At 37.9% G+C, this 20,753-nt stretch overlaps 1 protein-coding gene across 1 annotated transcript in view; it reads right to left on the reverse strand.

Annotated features, from left to right (window-relative positions):
• GRIP1 (glutamate receptor interacting protein 1) overlaps positions 1-20,753 on the reverse strand; it is a 230,696-nt gene that overhangs the window by 37,063 nt on the left and 172,880 nt on the right. Inside the window, exons 15-17 of the mRNA XM_078146166.1 lie at positions 19,097-19,241; positions 13,619-13,758; positions 2,339-2,486 (exon numbers count right to left, since the gene is read on the reverse strand). Coding sequence (XP_078002292.1) covers positions 2,339-2,486; positions 13,619-13,758; positions 19,097-19,241 — 433 coding nt within the window. The remainder of the gene's footprint in view (positions 1-2,338; positions 2,487-13,618; positions 13,759-19,096; positions 19,242-20,753) is intronic.

Here is a 20,753-nt window from a genome sequence, read left to right on the forward strand (position 1 = left end):
GTGTGTGTGTGTGTGTGTGTTCCTTTCCCTTACTTTGGTAGCAGACAGTCCTTCAATTTTAGGGGTCCACATTGGCATAAATACTGAAGGCAAGCACATTCATCCTCACCAAAGAACAATTCAATGATTGAGCATTTGATGAGATCAAGACTCCCTGGAGCGGGTTGACTCTCACCCAGGAGTCAGCCTGGTACTATGGTCAGAGGTCTGGATTTGGAACCAAAGGACCTGGGTTCAAATCTCAGATCAGCCACTTCCTATCTATAATCCGGGTCAAGTTATTCCCTCCTTTCTCTCTGGGCCTCAGTTTCCTCAACTGTCAAACGAGGAGGTTGTATGAGATGACTGGATCTAGTTCTGGATCTATGATCTTCTGATTCTTCCCAGTAGCATTTACAAAGGAGTGCAGCTACCAGATTAAGCAATACAGTAGAAACTGAGGGCACCTGGGTGGTGTGGTGGATAGCGTGCCAGGCCTGGAGTCAGGAAGAGATAAGTTCAAATCTGGCCTCAGAAATTTACTAGCTGTGTCATCCTGGGCAAGTCACGTAACCCTGTGTGCCTCTGTTTTCTCATCTGTAAAATGAGCTGGAGAAGGAAATGTCCAACCACTCTAGTGTCTTTGCCAAGAAAACCCCAAATGGGGTCACAAAGAGTTAGACACGACTGAAACGACTGAACAACAAAATAAACGGAGGCTGCTGATTCTCATCCTGATTCCACCACTAAGATGTGTCTTTGTGGACAAATCACATTATTCCTACGGGGAGGAAGATGATGAGTGTTATGGCCGAAGGGTTACTAAAGTGCCTAATGAAGATCAAATGGACAGAGCTTTGGGAGCGTCCTGCTTTTTTCCACCTTTATCACTCCATATAGGCCATGGGCTCCCAACATTTCCCTCCATCAAAAAGAATAAAAATTTAAAAAATGGACCAGAGTTAAAGCAAGCAGGTTTTAAGGAGACTACATTTTCTTTTAATGAGTCTTACTATTGAAATTCAAACTTTTAAAGACTACAGCTATTAGTCATATCACTAAGGCACTTCAAGGGCATAAATTTTCTGGGCTTTGTATGAAAAATAAGACAATCTGAACCTGTTAGATGGATTAAAGCTATATCTTTTAATCCAGCAGATGTTTATTAATGCCACTTTGGGACCATGACTTTTCACCGATTAGTTACTGATTCGCCCTAGAACATGCTTCCTTGGAGCACCAAAGTGAAAAATCACTTCTTGGCCCAAAGCACCATCTTGAATATGTCTTTGCTAACTTGCCATTACTAACATGGACTCGCTTAATTTTTAGTAAAATGGAAGAGAGAAGCAAAGGTTGTTAGACTTTGTTATAAAGTAAGAAGCTGAATTTCAGAAAGAAGAAAATGAATCCCATTACTATTCTCATTAGGTGTACATTATTACATTTTTTTTTGTTCTAGGCAACTCTATAGGAGTATAGGATAGCCCTTCTCTTATCTCTATGCCCGAAATGTTCTTCTTCCTCACATTAACCTCTTAGAACTGTTAGCTTCCTTCAAGAATTGGCTCCAGTGGCCTCTACACGAGGACCTTTCCTGATCCCCTAGTCATTAGTACACTCTGCTTCCTAACCCCCAAATTAATTTCTGTTTACTTTATAAATATAAATATATAAATATATATAGATATATAGATATAGATATAGATATAGATATAGATATAATATATATTTATATATGCTGTTTCTTTCCAGCACACTATAAGCCTGTTGAAGGCAGGGACAGTTTCATTTTCGTCTATGTATTCCTACTGTCTAGGAGAGGATCTTGCATTTTCCTTTTGGCCTGTTATTTCACTGGTGTAGTAAACTCCAGATGAAAAAAAAATCCTTCCAATGCAGATATGCAGTTCTTCAGCAACTTCTGGCCTTTGAGAGTTGCCTGGGGATACTAAACAGTAGAGAGACTTACCTAAGGTCACACAGGCCATATGTACCAGAAGTAAAATGGAGCCCAAGTCTTCTTAACTCCAAAGGGGAAGGGAAGAGGATAAGCATTTATTCTTGATCTCTAGACACTGTACCACTCAGCCTGGTACAGAACAGGCACTTAATCAATGTTTCTTAAAATCAAATTAGACCATACAATTGATTCCATAGCTTTATGTACTTTGCTCAACATCGTGGTACTAACTACACTGCCCTTGTACATTGTATTATGACTCTATTATTCCAGAAGCCCAAGGGCAATTTTGAAGAAGAACAAGACCATGGGAAGAAGGGAAGCACAGATCTAGCTTGAATTACCAACCATGGGAAATAGCGCTGGAAGACACAAGTTCACACAAAGAAATCTTACCTACTAGCTGCTGGTCTTTCCCATTCATAATCACTCAGATCCACTTCTTGATTTAGCGTCTTGCTCGTTGGGGATAAACCACCTCTTTGTTTAGGATTCCTCCATTCAAATGCATTGAAATTGGATCCTGAAGCCTGGAGGCTAGGGCCTAAAAATTTAAGTAAGGCATTATACTCTACTTTTGAAGAAAGAACATTGAAATGAATGTAGTCAGGTTTCTGGTTCATCTTGGCCTTGTGGCATTTTGTGGTTGTCTCTCTGCCTGTACTGTGAAAATGTGTAAAGAAACTGACCAGTGTGGACTAAATTTGGTAGGTTAGTGTAGAATATCAAGATTAATGATAATATAAAAAATATCTCACATTTGATATCTTTGACCATTGTCTCATCTCTTACTTGATGCCTTTTCCTTCCATGGCTTCCATGCTACTCCTCTTTTCTGGATCACTTCCTGTCTATAAATGGCCTCCCCCCCTCCAACTTCTAAAAGTGGAAGGTTCCCCAAGATTCTCTCCTTGGTCCTCTTTAATCTCAACATTCTCTTCCTTGACAATTCCATTTACTCTCATAGATTCAATGATCAATTTTATGTTAATGACTCTCAAACCTATATATTCAGTCCCAGTCTCACCCTTGATCCATACACTTGCATTTTCAACTATATTCGAATATCCTTAAAATATTCAAAATTGAACTTAGCTTCTTCCCAAATCCCAATTCTCTTCTCCACTTCCCTATTTCTGCGAATGACACCATCATTTTCCTAGACACTCGTGCTTGAAAATTCAGTCATCTTTGATTCTTTTCTCTTCATCATCCTCCATATCCAATTAGTCAGTTATCAAGTTCTGTTGATTCTATTTGTTGAAAAATTTCTTTTTTGTCCTCTCTTTTCTCCTCACACAGACATCATCTTAGAATAGGTCCCTTGCTATCATTTGACTGAACTTTCTTAATAGCCTCCTAATTGACTTTCTTGCTTAGTAGAAGCAACATCTACTTGGAATTACAGAACCTGAGTACTACAAATCTTAGCTCTGCCTATCTGTCTTGTGGCCAAGTGACCTTGGGTAAGTCACTTAATTTCTATGCATCTCAATGTCTTCATCTGCAAAATGATGAGGTTGGTCTACAGGACCTCTAGGTTCCTTCTAAATCTATGATCCTATGATACTTCAAACCATTGTCAGAATACTTTTCCTTGTGTGGAGGTTTTTTTGTTTCTTTCTTGTTTAAAAATCTCTACAGGCTTCCCCATTGCCTAAAAAAATAAAACACAAAGTCCTCAGCTTCACCATCAAAACAAAACCGGATGATCAGCCACTTCTTGACCTGGTCTTATCCTTTCTCACCTCTGCACACTTGTACAGACCATCCCCAAGTTTGCAATGGACTCCCTAAATCCTTCTCTTTCTTTGAGGCTCAGTTCAGCAAGCATTTCCTCCATGAAGCCTTTTCTGAGCTCCCAAGTTCAAATGATGCTTTCCATGACATATTCAGGAACCATGGAGGGTAGGAGCCATCCACGAGTCTTGCTGATTATGCACTATGCAATTAATAAGGTACATATGTGGGGCCAAATCCCTCTACCATTTTTACTCCATTGTCCCCCATCATGTTTTCCCACAACTGCTATAAATACACAGGGGGGCTTGTTAGAGGTGGTGTCTATTTTACTTGCCAATGACCTAAGAAAAGAACAGGACCCAAAGGATAATGGTCCTCTTATCCAACATTTTGGTCCCAAGGCCTAGGACACAACTCACTGACACACTCTGGAAGCATTCCTTATTAGCCTTCAGTCTGGTGAGCTCATACTTTATAACAATGCAGAACTCAGGAAATATTTACAGTTCAATATTTCATCCTTTTTCTCTGACAGCAGCAGAAATGTGATTAGCTGGTTGGTAAGAAGCCATGTGTGTGATGAATGAGTAGTTTGCCACCTACGAAGCTGAATTATACTTTGCTCTGACCAGCCTCTCCTCCAGAAGAGAAATGGTAGGGGTATAACTATAGGATATTCCTAGTCTATAGGCAGGTTCACTGGCTTTCTTTTCTAAGCTAAAAAGAGAAATGTGTAAGATCTAATTTCTTATGCTGGAAGAAGTGTTAAGGAAGGCCTGCACCCTTCTTACCAACCTGTTAAACACTTCAGGAGCCCTTTTCTGAGATTAGCACTGAAACCAATGCAACCACCATTTAGCATCATTGGGTATCTCCCCACAAAAGCATGATATTCATTCCCAAGCCCTGAAGAAATTCTAACTTGTTCACAGCTAAATGAAAGATTCCACTTTAATTCATTCTAGTAGGCTGGGCAAGAGATTACAGATGGGTCAGTATCAATCCATCACAGCTGTTCAGGAAAATATCTTCAAATGCTTACCAAATATATAACAGTCTGCACCTTTTCCTGAGCATTATTTAACATAATGGCGTCACTGAGTAATGAGAAGTATAAAGGGGTTTGTGGGGAGGAGGAGGAGGCAAGATTAAATCATACATAGGCATAGAATTGTCCTCTGAACTTAGTGGCAGAAAATCTAGTTTCTAGTTCTAGCTATTCGTGTCTCTGTTAGAGGTTGTAATTCATTAGGTGGAAAGAGGAGAACAGTACCTCCCACATAAAATGTCTCCATCAGTGTAGCAGATGACTCAGAAAAAGGCATGGCTGACACTAACACTTATATCTCTACGTTATTGATCCCTGCCTCCAATTACCTCCAATTTACCCGACACCTATCTTGTTTATATATATATGCATATATATATGTATATATATGTGTACATATATATATATATATATATATATATATATATATATTTATATATATATTTATATTCATGCCTCCCCAAGGAGAAGGAGAACTCCTTAAAAGCAGAGGCTGTTTTTTGCCTTCTTTGCATCTCCAGTGCTTAGCACCAGTGCCCAAAACATAGCAAATACTTAATAAATACTTGTTAACAAACTGACTGCTTCCTACTTGATACCTTTACTAGTAAGGGCTGCATTATGGTTTTGTTTTTTTAAAGTTGTCTCTCCTTATTAAACAATAATTTTAAAAAAGAAAACACTCATAAGGAATGTGCAAAACAAATTCCTACATTGCCAATGTCTAAAAATATTTGTCTCCTTCTGATTTTAAGTCAATCATCTCTGGAAAAAAAGAGATCTCTTTGGTCCTCTCAGATATTACAGATGTTACTATATAAATTGTCTCCCTTAGTTCTGCTCGATTCATTCTACATAAGTTCATAGAGTTTTTCCTTCCCAGTTTCTTCTTCACTGATAATGCTACTGAACAGAACAGGGCCAAATGTTCTGAAGCACTCCCAAAAAGTCACCTCCCTCCAGGGTGACATGAATTCATTTGTCACCATTCTTTGAGGTCATATGTTCAACAAGTTCTGAATTCACATAGGTATACATTCATCCATCTAGTATTCCTTTAATTCCAGAAATGATTCTGAGAGAATTTGTCAAATGCATTATAGAAATTAAAATATATTAAGAACTACAATGTTCTGTTGTTCTACTTAAAAAGGAAACTGAAGCTAGGGTGGTGATCCACAGTCCCTGAGAAATCTTAGTGATCAACTGCTTCTCTCTCTAAATACTTGCCAACTGTGTCTTCCATAGTCCATTCTAGAATTTTGCCAGTAATTGACACTGGGTTAACCAGCCCATAGTTCAAAGAATTCATTTCTTCTTTGAAAACCAAGGTATTCACTTGTCTCTAAGTCTTGTTGTCCCTCTTCTGTTATCAACCAGTTTTCAAACATCACAGAGAAGGGTTCAACCATCAAATTTGAAAGCTCTTTTATTGATTTGGAATATGGTTCACTGGAGGCAAGTGACTTGAACTGAGGAAAACTAGACTTTCTGCCATTTTATAATCTAATGACTCATCTTGGGTTTCATTTTCCTCCTAGCCCTTTGTATTTTAATTCCCTTGCTAGAGAAAACAGTTATCTAGCTCTGCTTACTGGGTCCAAGTAGAACAAGTGTAAATCCTCTTCCCTGTAACAGGCCTGTGGATAACTGAAGGATGTGCAATTTACCAAATCTTTTTTTTTTCCAGACTAAACATCAATTTCTTCAATTGATGCAGGATAGCATGGAATCATTTCACCACTCTACTTGCACTCCTCTGGATATATTCTAGTTTGTCAACAGCCTTCCTACGATGTGGCACCTAGAACTAAAAACAGTATTTCACATGTGACCAGGGTAGGATTCTTACCTCCCCTATTCTGGGCATTATGCCTCTGGTAATGCAGCCCTAGACCACATTAGCTTTTTTTGGCTGCCATAAAACACTCATGACTCATTAAGCTTCCATTTAAACTAAAATCTCAGTTCTTTTTCTCATTAACTGCTATAGAGGCATGCCCCTGCCATTGCAAATGTGTGTAGCTGATTTTTTTAGAACCCAAAGTACAGGACTTTAAATCTATCCTTAAGCAGGTTTCAACTTATTAGATTCAGCCCACCATTCTAGTGCTATTTAGTCCCTTTGGATTTCATGTGCTAGCTCCTAGATTTATGTCACCTGAAAATTTGATAACTGTGACATCATCTCTGCTTTCATCTAAGTCATTGATTAAAACGTAGACAATAGGGCTGAGGATATATCCCTGTGGAAATCCACTAGACACTTCTCTTAAGGTCAGTGCTAATCAATTAATCATTACTCTTTGTGCCCAGCCATTAGACAAGGTCTGAATCCATTTAACTGTATTATTATCTCTATTACTTCTCATCTTGTCCACAAGGACAGCATGAGACACCTCTTCAAATGCTTTTCTAGAATTTAGGACTACAATATCCTGCTTCATTCCCTTTATTATCCTAGTAATCATCACTTAATGAATATCTGTTATAAGAATCTCTTTTTAGATAATCACAACCTATCATTTTAATAGAGGGTTCAAGAATTTTGTCAGGAATCAAAGTCAAGCTCACAGGGCTATAGTTTTCAGATTTTCCTCCTTTAGAAAACTAGGACATTTTCTTTGTCTCCAATTTTGTGAAAACATCTCTTGTTCTCTAATTTTTTTTTTTAACTGACCACAGTGTAAACAATCACCTAAAGATATGTAGTTTGTTAGACCTGGTGACTCAAACTCATGGAGAACAGGTATTTATTTGCTCCCTTGCCATTCCCTCATTTTTCCCAAGTTCTAATCCTTGCTCATAATTTTCATTCCATACAAGATGGTCTGAAGGCTATTTTGCCTTGTAAAGAAAATGAAACAAAATGGCTAGGTGAGTCATTAATTCTGCTTTTTTGTCATCATCTGTTAATCACAGACCCATTTACTCCAAGCAGCAGATATATATTCCTTCTCTAATCTTCTTGTTGATGTCCATATAGTTGTTTTTTTTTAAAGATCTTTTTGTCACCCTCAGGATCTGTTACTGGCTTCAGTTCTTTCTGGGTCAGTTCCTGACATTGTTTTTACAGGACCATGCTATTTGTGGGCATCCTTAGGTACCTGCCCTTGCTTTCATTTTCTCTATGTTTCTTTAAAAAAAATCTGTTGGTCATTAAATTCCTTTTGCATTCCCATCAGTCTTTTTAGACAGCTTTCCTTTCTCAGTGGAATTAAGTGTTTCTCATCAGAGTGTCATTCCTGACCAGCCCTCTTGGGTTGACTTGTGTAGAATTTTCACCGATGGTATCCTTCCTCTTCTGTCTTGAAATCTGATTTTTCAAAATCCAAGTGTCATGTGAGACTAAACTAGCCCTTTCCCTAACAAAAACTTTAAAATAAAATAGTAATTTCTTCCCAAAAGTTCATCCCAGCAACTAGTTTCTCCTTGTTGATGAGACTCATGTGCAGGATAGTAAGTCTCCTTATTGCCCTCACCACTTTTTGAAGGACAAAATGAACTTCTCTGTTTTTAGCTGGAAGAGAGCTCCAGCAAATATTTGGATAATTTAAGTCTGTCATCATTATCATAGTATGCCTCTAGCCAGATTATTCTTTCTCTAACTCTTCATATTATTTTTCAGTCTGTCCAGGTAGTAAATAGCACAGTTCCATGATGACATCACTTCTATTTCTCCTTCCATTGATCCTCACTGAAATAGTGTCTACCGTAATTCATATAATCAAATAACAAAATTTTATGAGATAATACTCATAAAGCACTTAGCATAGAGCTTGGCACATAGCAGGTGCTTAAGGAATGCCTATTCCCTCCCTCCTTCCCTCTTTTGGTTCATGGATTTCCTTCCAAGTATATGTTCCTAATATCAAATACTAATCTACCATCCTTTTAGTGTGTACTGTTTCTTTTGAATAAGGTATGCCCTCCTATAGTCATAGTCTGATCAATACTTAATTTGGAGTTCACAGACATTGGTTCGGTGGATAGATTTCAGGGGGACCATGAACTTGAATGGGAAAATAGAGCTTTATTTTCACTCTAACTATCCTTTAATTATATCCTTTAATTATGAATGTTAACAACAAAACAATATTCTGAGAAGGGGTCTAAAGGCTTTACTAGGCTGTCAAAAGTTATCCATGACATGCAAAAAATGAAATTAGAATGAACATCTATCCATAGTTCCCATCGTACCAAGTCTTAGACAGCTATGAAGTAAAATTTATCTCTTAATCCTTAGATCTCCATTTCACTGTGTTTATTACCTGTCTTTGTGCATTAGTGTATAGACATCTGAAGCCCCAAGTTTTATTGCTCTATTCTTGGATATTACTTTCTGTGAATTAGTGGTCCTCTTCACAAATATTCTTCCTATGTCATAGCTGTCTTTGTGGCACCTACTAGGGAGATATATGTGGGTTATTTTTCTCTTTCCTTTCATTTTCACTTTACTTCCTGATCCCCATTTTTCTTCCTGATTAGAATAAATTACTTTTTCAGAATTCAGTATTAAAAGTCTTTGCAATCATTTTAAGCAGTTTTAGAGTTTTAGCACATGGGATCTTTTGTATCCTTTCTCTGAACTCTGAAGTATATTCTCCTAAAATTTACATTATAGATCACATCCTGTGTTGACATTTTTTTCTTTATCTATCACAAACTCTAAGATGGCATGTTTTCCTCCCATGGCTTCAATAACCAGCTCTTCCTTAATAGTCAAAATCAGGTCCTGAATAGTATCTCTTATTATTGTTTCCTCTCCCTTTTGAAAGATGAAATTATCTACATTTGTTTCACTTTCAGCAGAGAGAGACCCCCAACACAGCTATGCCTCCATGGTTGTGTGAACTGTCTCAAGAACTTTCATCCAAATCCTCCAGCTGGCAAGGTTGGACTTCAGCATACTCCCATTGCTTTATGATTTCTCTTTCTCATTTCTTTGATCCTTACCCAAATGCTCTCTCTCTCATACTTTCCAGCTGTGGTCTGTGAATTTCCACAGCTGTGGCAAACCTCTTGCTCTACAATGCCTTGCCTTCTAATAATGATGATAATAATAGCTAGCATTTATATACTGCTTTAAGGTTTGCAAAGAGCTTTACAAACATTATTTCCTCTGATCCTTATGGCAACCCTGGGAAGTAGACGTTATTCCCTATCTTACAGAAGAGAAAATTGAGGCAGGATGAGATTAAGTGATTTTTCCAGGGTCACACAGCTGAGAAGTATCTATGATTTTGGATTTCAACTCAACTTTTCTTGATTCCAGGTCTAACACTCTATTTATCCACTATGCCACTTAATTGGTTCTAATCTGCCTTCTACCTTATCTGTTATGCTTGAATAAGTTACGAGTTATATTCCACCAAGTCTAAAAATTACCTTTCATATGATTCCTCTGGCCTCTATCCCTCTAATAATGGCTACTTCAGGAGAACAGATTATGAGCTCCTTGAGATCAGGGACTGCTTTTTTTTGGGCCTTCTTTACGTTTTTTTTTTTTTGCCTCAGCACTTTAGCATAGGGCCTGGCATACAGAAGACCCTTAATAAATGCTTGTTGACTTAACTTGATTGTAATTGATAAGGAAATGAGGTTTTCAGCAGCTCTCCTACAATCAGGGGTATATTAGCAAATACCAACTTTTACCTTACAGCATTAGTTTACTTAGCTCTTAGAAGAAAATGACATCTATCAACTGAGAATTTCAGTCTGGATCATGACTGCTTTCCTGTAAAATGAACATAACTGGCTCAGAGATAAAGATAAAGAGGGCTAATCCACTGATTTTACATAACGAAGCTCCAACCATCAGTAAAGTTTTCTGGCCAGCCATGGTTCTTGGTTCAAGGAAGCCTACTTGTGGATTTCTGCCCTGAGGAGTTCCAATCACACAAGGTCAAGGTAGCCTTTGCAGCCTTATGGGTAGTGGGGGGGGGGGGTCTCTGCAGGATGAGCCCTACTAAGCCATATCAAAACAAAGACTTGATCACTAGTCTTTTTTCCAAAGCTCTCATGAGACACGGACCAAACTTCAGGCTAAGCTGTCATTTGGCAGCCATGGGTCACCTAACTAATGCTAATGGGAAAATGGGATAATATATGGAAATGAACTAAAATAAATCTCAAGAAATAATATTTCAGTAAATAAATCTCAATAAAACTCAAACTTCTCTCTAGTTGTTCAAAATCTTTTTTTTTCCTCTTAACCTTCAGCAGAGTTTCTAACAAGCAGCAAAATTAGCTGGTTTGAATTTTACTCTCTTTCCCCCCTTTTCCCATCCTCCAGGGGAAATTCTAACGAATACCATGTGGTCACATTGTTGTTGTTTAGATGTTTTTCAGTTGTGTCTGACTCTTTGTGATCCTTTTTGGGGTTTTCTTGGTGGAGACACTGGAGTGGTTGGATATTTCCTTCTCTAGCTCATTTTACGAATGAGGAAACTGAAGCAAACAGGGTTAAGTAACTTGCCCAGGGTTATACCGCTAGTAAGTGTCTGGGGCTGGATTTGAACCCAAGAAGAGAAGTCTTCCTGATTCCAAGCCCAGTACTCTATCCACTGTGACACCTAACTACCCCTACAAACATACACATATACATATTTATGTATGTATGAGCACATATGTATACATAAATATATACATATATAGATATATACATAGTATACACAGTCTATACATATATGTATGGGGACAAATAGGTAGGATGGGGCAGCTAGGTGGCACAGTGGATAGAGTGAATTAGGAAGACTAATCTTCCTGAGTTCAAATCTGGACTCAGACACTTCCTAGTTGTGTGACCCTGGGCACGTCACTTATCCTGTTTGCCTCAGTTTCCTTATCTGTAAAATGAGCTGTAGAAGGAAATGGCAAATCACTCCAATATCTCTGCCAACAAAACCCCAAAAAGTGTCACAAAGACTCAGACACAACCGAAATGACTAAACGACAAAAACAGCAGTAGATAGATAGATAGATAGATAGATAGATAGATAGAGTGACCATGGGCTCTGTAATGACTGTACTACATATTAGAACTTCTTTTCTTTACAGGGGAGCAGGACAAAGGAGTTGCACAAAAACCAGCCAATTAGAAGGATTTTTGAGGTTCAGAGCTGCTTGACATACCAGTGATCCTTTGTGATCTTAGCTGAATATGGAGATGTCTGTAGCTGCCAGAACCACAGAACCAGCCTTGATCAACTCAAGGGCAACCTTGAGCAGATGTTACAGACTCAAAACCTTGCTCAGGGATTTCTAATCATCCTGCTGCCTGGCTTATTGTGTTTACAGATGTCTTTTCCCTTAAAGCATGCCCCAGTCCCTTCCTGCTAGAAAACCTCTAGAAACTATAATATCTCACCCTTGTTCACAATAGACAGACAGACAGACAGACAGATAGATAGATAGAGTCAGCTTTATTTACAAATACCAGTGATGTGCCTGGCCTAGTAAAAGGTGCTGCATTAGGAATTCTAGCAATCTCCCTTCCATAGATCCTTTACTTAAATCAGGATGGAGAAATGACCGGCAGTTTCACTCCCCGCCCCACACACACACTCAGGGGTCCAGTGAAGGGCGCTAGTATGCAAAGGAAGTCCTGTGACTGATTAATTACTAAATGAATGAATACAAGTGATAAACTGAGTGGCAGGTATAAGATCACCAGTCTTGAATGGAATTCATTCACACATTTAAAGAAACATTTTTTTATTAACCCTTGATGCTTAATGTTCCTATGCTGTATTTAAAAAGTTGGGGGAAGATTATATGTTTCCCTCTATCAAAGCTTTCCCTTAGGGATCAGCTCAGTCCTGTTTTGTGTGTTTATGTCCTGTCTTCCCACCCACTGGGCACAGAATGAGCTTTCATGTAGATTGGTTTTATATACAGCCTGGCACAATTACGAGGTCTACAAAGGAAAATAATAGCATTTGTTTAAAAGAAATTATTACTACAAAATGATCCAATAATGATTATTTAGAGCTACTACCTCAAGTTCCAGCTCAAATTCCCAAGAAGGCAGGAATGAATGGATAACAAATCACCAGCTAATCTCTCATGCACACCTTCAGCACTTACCAATACATCTTTAAAGAAAGCAGGCTAAAAAGAAAAAAAAATTGGGTTTGTCACCAGCAAACCACTTCAAATCCATGCCCTGCTTCATATTAATCTAAGCTTGAAGGACCAGCTATGTGAATCTAAACCCTTGGACAGCAGTAAATCAACTGAAAGCCTATTAGTGTTTGATGAACGTTCACAACTTTTCAGTGTCTGGAAAGAATAAACCCAGGCCTGCTCAGGTGAAGCATCAGCCTCACGTAGCTTGAAGTGTGCTTGTACCAGAGCGGACACTGAATCTGAAATCAAAGGAGGTGCTCTTGGAAGAGCAAGGGATGAGGATGGGAGGAAAGTGAGCTGCAAAAACGACTTCTCTGCTCCCCATTCCAAACCCTGGGATGTACCTTGACTTCCATAGCTGGTATCCATACCAGAGCTATCCCATGATTCAACAGCACTGTCCACGCTGGGTGCTGTACCGCAGTAAATGTCGGAGTGTTTGCCCTGGTTTCTGTGGAGTAGATGTTTCATCCTCTACATCACTCAGCTCACTTAAATGACTGGGAACGGGGAATTTCTTGGGACTTGATGCTGAATGGACTTCAAAGACAGGAAATTAATTTAAGCTTCACAGCAAGGTTAAAGGAAAAAAAAAGTTACTCAATTCTCCTTTGGCTAAGAACAAAAGACTGGAAAGTCATTTCCCGAAAAGTATACACACAAATGCACGCTTGGACATTGTTACTGAGGGGAAGAAACATAGGGGTAATCATTAGCTGTCTGAGGAACAGCACCATGGTTCTAGTTACACTCACCATCTGTCTGCTTCTTAATTTTCAACGTGACAGTCTCTCCTGCCATCTGTAACAAATGGATGGCTTCACTCAAAGGTTTTCCCTTCAAGCTACTGCTGTTGATGGCTAGGATTCGATCGCCAATGTGGATTGCACCGGTTCTGAAACAACAAATAAAACTTATTGGAAAGGTAAATATAGCCCCAGCTCTTTCCCCTACAGCAATTCTTTGACATACTTCACAGAATCATGAAAAACACAGGGCTGGAAAAAGAACCCTAGGGAGTCTGCTCATCTATTCTCTTCCAAGGCAATTGTTAAGAGAGAATTGCTTCTATTGGGCACCTCTTTTTGGTTTCTAGCATTCAAAGAAAATTAGAGAAAGAATTTTAACTACTATCCAAAATTGTAAGACTTTCAAATCCCAAGAAGACAAAAAATAATTTTTTAAAGGCTAGGGAAGCAAATAAATCAACAAATAAGTAAGGCAACATTTACCTAACGATATAACTTTTCCCCAAGGATTTCAAATGTTTTGTGAAGAATTGATATTCCTGTTCTCCAGAATGAAGCTGTTGGACAGCTATTGATGGGAAGTCTTACTCCAGGAAATACACACAGAACCACTCTTATAAAGGTTCTTGGGTTCATGATTCCCAGAATTTCATACTCAACCACATCATGTAATTCCGGGAACATTTGTAAAGTGCCTATTATGAGTTGGGGCACCTTGCTAAGTGCTGGGGACATAAAATGAGGCAAACGTCCCTGCCCTCAAAGAGCATGCAGTCTAACGGGGGAGTAAACATGCAAATATACACAAAGCAAGCTATATACAGGATAGAGAGGAGATAATTAAAAGAGGGAAACCACTGGAATTAAGAGGGGTTAAGGGGGCAGCTAGGTGGCAACGTAGATGGAGCACTGGCCCTGGAGTCTGGAGAACCTGAGTTCAAATCCATCCTCAGACACTTACTAGCTGTGTGACCCTGGGCAAGTCAACTTAATCCTGATTGCCTCCAAAGAAAAAAGAAAAAAAAAAGAGGACTAAGGAAGGCTTTCTATAGAAAGTAAGATTTCAATTGGGATTTAAAGGAAGCCTGGAAGGTCAGTAATCAGAGAAGAGGAAGAAGATTGTTCCTGGCACAGAACAAGCAGAGAAAACACTCTGATGGAGTGTTCAGAACTAGAATTTTGAGTCTAGCTAAGGTACTACTTATATAATCATATAGTGTTCTTGAGGCTGCCTCCTTCATGGGTCACAACCCAATTCTGCATTGATCACTGAAAAGGTTGTGAAGGCAGTTTAGTTTCTAAAAATATCCGATCTTTTTTTATAGTTACTATATAGGAAAGCTGACTTGAATTGCCTGAAGGTTAAGAGCTATAACATTCAAAACTCACCATGAAAAATAATTTTTCAGATCTGAAAGATTAGTTGACTATTTCCCAATGATAGTGATAATTTTAAGTGTATAAAAGAGAGAAGGATAAGGACTGGACCCTGTGATTTCACTGGTATAGGGAACTCCCTGATGAGGAAAGACTATAAAGTATATGAATAGGCTAATATTGTGTTTGAGAGAGTACATGTGTATATTAATACAATTCTGTTATGTGGCCATACAGGACAGGCTACAATTTTATGTTTGATGAGTTGAAATAAAAACTTGATTTCATTCATTTTGTTATTTGGCATGAGGGGAAAGCTGCTCACATTTTATAATGCTTTAAGATTTGCAAAAAAACTTGTTATACGTAAAGGAAAGAAATAAGCATTTATATAGCACCTACTACGTGCCAGGTACTGTGCTAAATCCTTTGCAAATATATCATTTGAACCTCATAGTTAATAAATAGGCACTATTGGTGTTATTACCTCCATTTCACAGTAGAGGAGAAGGAAGGGAAGAGAATAAGGATTTATATAGTGCTTACTCTGTGCCAGGAACTGTACTTAGGGCTTTACAAATATTATTCAGTTGATCCTAACAACAATCCATTGAGGTAGGTCCCCATTTTACAGATGAGGAAATGAAGGCTCAGCAAAGTTAAATGATTTGCCTTTGGTTATACAGCTAGGAAGCATCAGAGGTAGGATTGGATCCCAGGTCTTTCTGACATCAAGTCCAGCATTCTATCCACTATGCTTGACTGCGCTGGAAATTCGGACATGTTATATGGGAAAAAAAAAAGATTTTTTTTTTGTGTTTGTCTGCAGAGTAGTATTAGTGTTGGTCTGTAACACGCTATCCATGTTTCCCAACATTGTATACATAGTGGCACACCTTAGTTGCCAATATCTACTTTTAGACATGTTAGCTTATCAGAAAGCCACGTACATTTTTTCTACTTCTGAACCGGAAAAGAGGTACATATAAAATACAGGATGTGGAGTCAATCAATCAATCAATCAATCAATCAATAAACAGTTATCAAGCACCTACTACATACCAGTGTCTGTGCTAAGCACTGAGTATACAAGAAGAGGCAAAACTAAATAGATTCTGGGGGCAACTAGGTGGTGCAGTGGATAGAGCACCAGCCCTGGGGTCAGGAGGATCTGAGTTCAAATGTGACCCCAGACCAAACACTTGACACTTATTAGCTGTGTGACCCTGGGCAAATCACTTAACCTCAATTGCCTAAAAAAACAAAAACAAAACTAAGTAGATTCTGCACTTGATGGTTTATCTACAATTCATCTTTCATAATATGATAGCTTCACAAGCAATGCACTCTAGACTCCTACAGCAACTCCCTGGTCCCTAAGAGGTCAGTGGATGATTTTTTAAAAGCCCTTCAATTTTAATATTCTCTTAATTGGAAATGCAAACTGTCGGGCTGGTGGGTAGAAGGAAAGAAACCATAGGATGTATTCTTGAGCAAGTAAGAAAAGATTTTTATATTGTTCTCCTCCATCAATTTAGTATTGGTGTCTGAGAGCCTTAAAACATTTCTGCACTAGGCCACCCTTAGTAAGGCAGAAAAGGATTAGGATTTGAGAGCTAGAAGAGCTCTTGGAAATCATCTCCTGCCATATTCTCATTTTAATGATGGGGAAATGAAAACCCAATAGGGCAAAGTAGCTCCCTGAAAGTCAAACAGACGAATTAGGAGGAAGGAAAACCTAGAAAATGGGAGGATATTTGAGCCCATGGAATATCCTAGTTCTTCCTATATACAAATCATGATTCCCAACCTTGGAAATCTCTAAGAATTCGGTTCTCTGAAATTGTCTTTTTCACAATTTCTTATGGCACAATTGTATTCCTTTATATTCATACACTATAATTTGTTCAGCTGTCCTTGGATAAGGCCAGTGTGGAAATCTGTTTTACTTCACTTTTTACACACACACACACACACATATGTATGTATATATGTATACACACACGTACACATACAGATGTGTATGTATATATGTGTGTGTATACATATACATAAATTTTATTTTTCAAGGGAATGGGGGAAACAGAGGAAAGAGAAGGCAGAGTGTTTTAAAAATAAATTCAGCTCTCTCCATGTGTCAAAGGGATGACAACAACAAATGCTCGTATTTTTTACAGTGCTTTCAGACTTGCCAATCACTTTACATGTTATTTAATTTGATCCTCACAGCAACTCTGTGACATGGGTGCTATTATTCTCTCCATTTTACAGATGAAGAAACTGAGACACAGAAGAGACTAAGTGGCCTGCCCAATGTCGCAGAGCTAGTAAGTATCTGAGACAGAATTAGAACTAGGATATAGACTGATCTGTTTGTGTGTTCTTGGACAGCCCCAAGGGCTCATGTCAGCCCTCAGGGTTGTCTGAGAACTTACATAAAGAATGGTCAGTCTAGTTAAGAACTTTAGAATCCACCCCACTTATGCCTTAACACAGCACACCTGGGATTCTGAGGGGCTCAGCAGCTAATGAACCAAGGGGGAAACAGCAGGATACTGAGCTGTCACAAGCGAGCAGTGTTTCTTTGAATAAAACTCTTAATCAACCTGAAGTTTTGCTTCCTCTTCTGTCAACCCAACATGATACAAATCTTCCTTCAAAGGGCTGTGAGAAATACAGCTAAACTATTCATCAACGTAGATCATAAATTTCCAAAGAGTCACATCAGCCCCAGGTAGTAGCATCTTTCTCTGTGATGTCCCTCAATGTCAACCTGGGCCACAGAGAGCTCTAAAGCCTTTCCTGAGCCCCTCAACAGCCAGGGCACCCCCTCTGAAACTACCTTGTATTTAATTACCTTGCATTTTTATTCTATCTATAATTCTATCTGTATCTATCTATATATACTATCTATATACACTTATGTACCTATATATACACACACACACATACATACTATCTATACATACTAATATATCTATCACACACATATATGTACTATCTACATATACTTATATATCTATAGACACACATATATGTACTAACTATATATACTTATATATCTATACACACATATATACTATCTATATTTATGTCTACACACATGTACTATCTATATATACTTATAAATGTATAGACACACATACATATATATACTATCTATATATACTTATATATCTATACACACATATATGTACTATCTATATATACTTATATATCTACAGACATGCACGCATATATACTATCTGTATATACTTATATATCTATAGATACACACATACATATCTATACTATCTATATATACTTATATATCTATACACACATATATATGTGCTATCTAGATATACTCCTATATCTATAGACACATATGTGTACTATCTATATATACTTATATATCTATAGACACACACATATATTATCTATATATACTTACATATCTATACACACATGTGCTATCTATATATACTTATATATCTATACACACAATACATACACATTATCTATATATATACTTATATATCGATACATACATACACATATATACTATCTATCTCTATATATCTATACACACACACACATATATATGTTGTCTCCACCATCAGAATAATAATGATAATAATAACAACAATAGCTAAAACTTGTATAACACTTTTTTAATGGGCTAGGCACTGTGCTAAGCATTTTACAGTTATTATCTCATTTGACCCTCACAACAACCCTGGGAGGTAGGTGCTATTACTATCATTCCCATTTTACAGATAAGGCAGCTGAGGCAGACAGAGGTTAAGTGACTTGCCCAGGATCACACAGCTAGTAAGTGTCTGAAGCTGGATTGGAACTCATGTCTTCCTGAGTCCAACATGGTGCCATCCAGCTGCCTGAATGTAAGCTACTCACAAGCAAAGATTGCTGCATCTATTATATTTGCATCCCCAATGCCTACTGCCATGCCTGGCTTACAGTAGGTGCTTAATAAATACTTGTTGATTGATACTGAAACGTGGAGATCAGTCCTTTCTGGAGGTATAAGGAATCTAACCAGTGACAGGGCAAGAAGAAAGAGCAAGTTCTCATGTGGCTGGAAGAAACAGCTTCTTCAAACTTTACCTTTCTGCTAATCCTCCTTTAGTGAGGCTGGAGATAATGATGGGATCAAAAGGCTCCTCTGTTCCTGAAATCGTGATGCCAAGGGGGCCTCCATAGCGCTTGAGCTCCACAGTGTAAATTATGGCTCCAGAGCTCTCTTGTTCATCTGAAAGAAAAGCACAGAGGGCAAGACTGAAAGGCTGTGGTTGGTTTTGAAAGAAGCAAGAATATATGTGTGTGTATGTGTGGATATGTATGCATATATGTATGTGCATATATGTGTGCATGTGTCTAAATAGGTATGTATATATGTGCATATGTGTATGTATTTGTGTCTATACAAGTGCAAATATCTGTGTATATGTATATGTGTCTATATAAGTGTCTATATGTGTGTCTATTTCATGTGGCCTTGAAGCTACATGTGGCCTTCTAGGTCCTCAAGTGTGGCCCTTTGATGGAATCCAAACTTCACATTGAGGCCCACATGTGGCCTCAGGGCTGCAGGCTCCCTACTCCTGGTCTATATAGCATGTGCGTATGTATTATATGTGTATATATGTGCATATGTCAATTATATAGGCATATGTATATCTGTGTCTATATACGTGTATAAGTGTGTATGTATATATACTAGTATACATCAATATGTATAGATATATGTGCGTATGCGTATGTGTCAATATGTGTATCTATATATGTATATACATGTTTATATAAATGTCTCTATGTGTGTATACATAGCATGCATATAGATATTGTATTTGTATATGTGTATATGTTTGTGTCTATAAGGTGTCAATATGTGTCTTTATGTATGTGTCTATGTAGGTATATAAATGTGCACGTATGTATATTTATACAGTATGTCTATGTGTACACACACATGCCTACATAGGCGCGCACGCACACACGTATGTCCATAGGTGTATTTGTGTACATATGAGTGTGTATGTCTTACATGTATGTGTTGTGCATGTGTGAATATCTGTTTATACATGCATGTGTCTATATAGGCACATGTGTGTATATGTATTATATGCATGTAAAATGAATATGTGGTCACTGGGGATATGTTGCGCATATATGTGAGTATATGCAATATATGCATCATGTGATATGTATATGTTATATATGTATTTGCATATATTAAGTTTGATAATATAAACACATGTGCATATGTATACATGCATGACTATCCCTCACATATTCATATGTCTATATCCTTACATAACTATACAGACATTTATCCCTACACACAAATATGTTTACATATAAATATATGTAGATATTTAGGTAGGAAGCTATAGGATAGTATCTTCAAAAGATGTCATTTCAGGTAAAATTTTCATTCAACTCTCTCAGGGAAAGTAGCAACCTCAGATCTTTGATTTCTGAAAATAGAGCCAGTGTACTCAAGATTATCAGTGCCAATGAAGGGACTCATTGTCCTAGATAACAGAAAACTATGAATAATCTATCTGACTGGATTCCATTTAAGTTTCTGGAAGAGAATATAAAGAGGCACACAAATAATTTACAGTATTAGCAGGATAAAATTACACAGGGACACATTGTTTCCCTTGATAGAATGGAAGCTCCGGAGGGCAGGGGTATTCTGTTTCTGCTTCTGGATCCCCAGCACCTAGAGCCTGGCATAGAATAGGTGTTCAATAAT

This window comes from Phascolarctos cinereus, unplaced genomic scaffold (assembly GCF_003287225.1).
Source record: "Phascolarctos cinereus isolate Bilbo 61053 unplaced genomic scaffold, phaCin_HiC Scaffold_1;HRSCAF=81, whole genome shotgun sequence".
NCBI lineage: Eukaryota > Metazoa > Chordata > Mammalia > Diprotodontia > Phascolarctidae > Phascolarctos > Phascolarctos cinereus.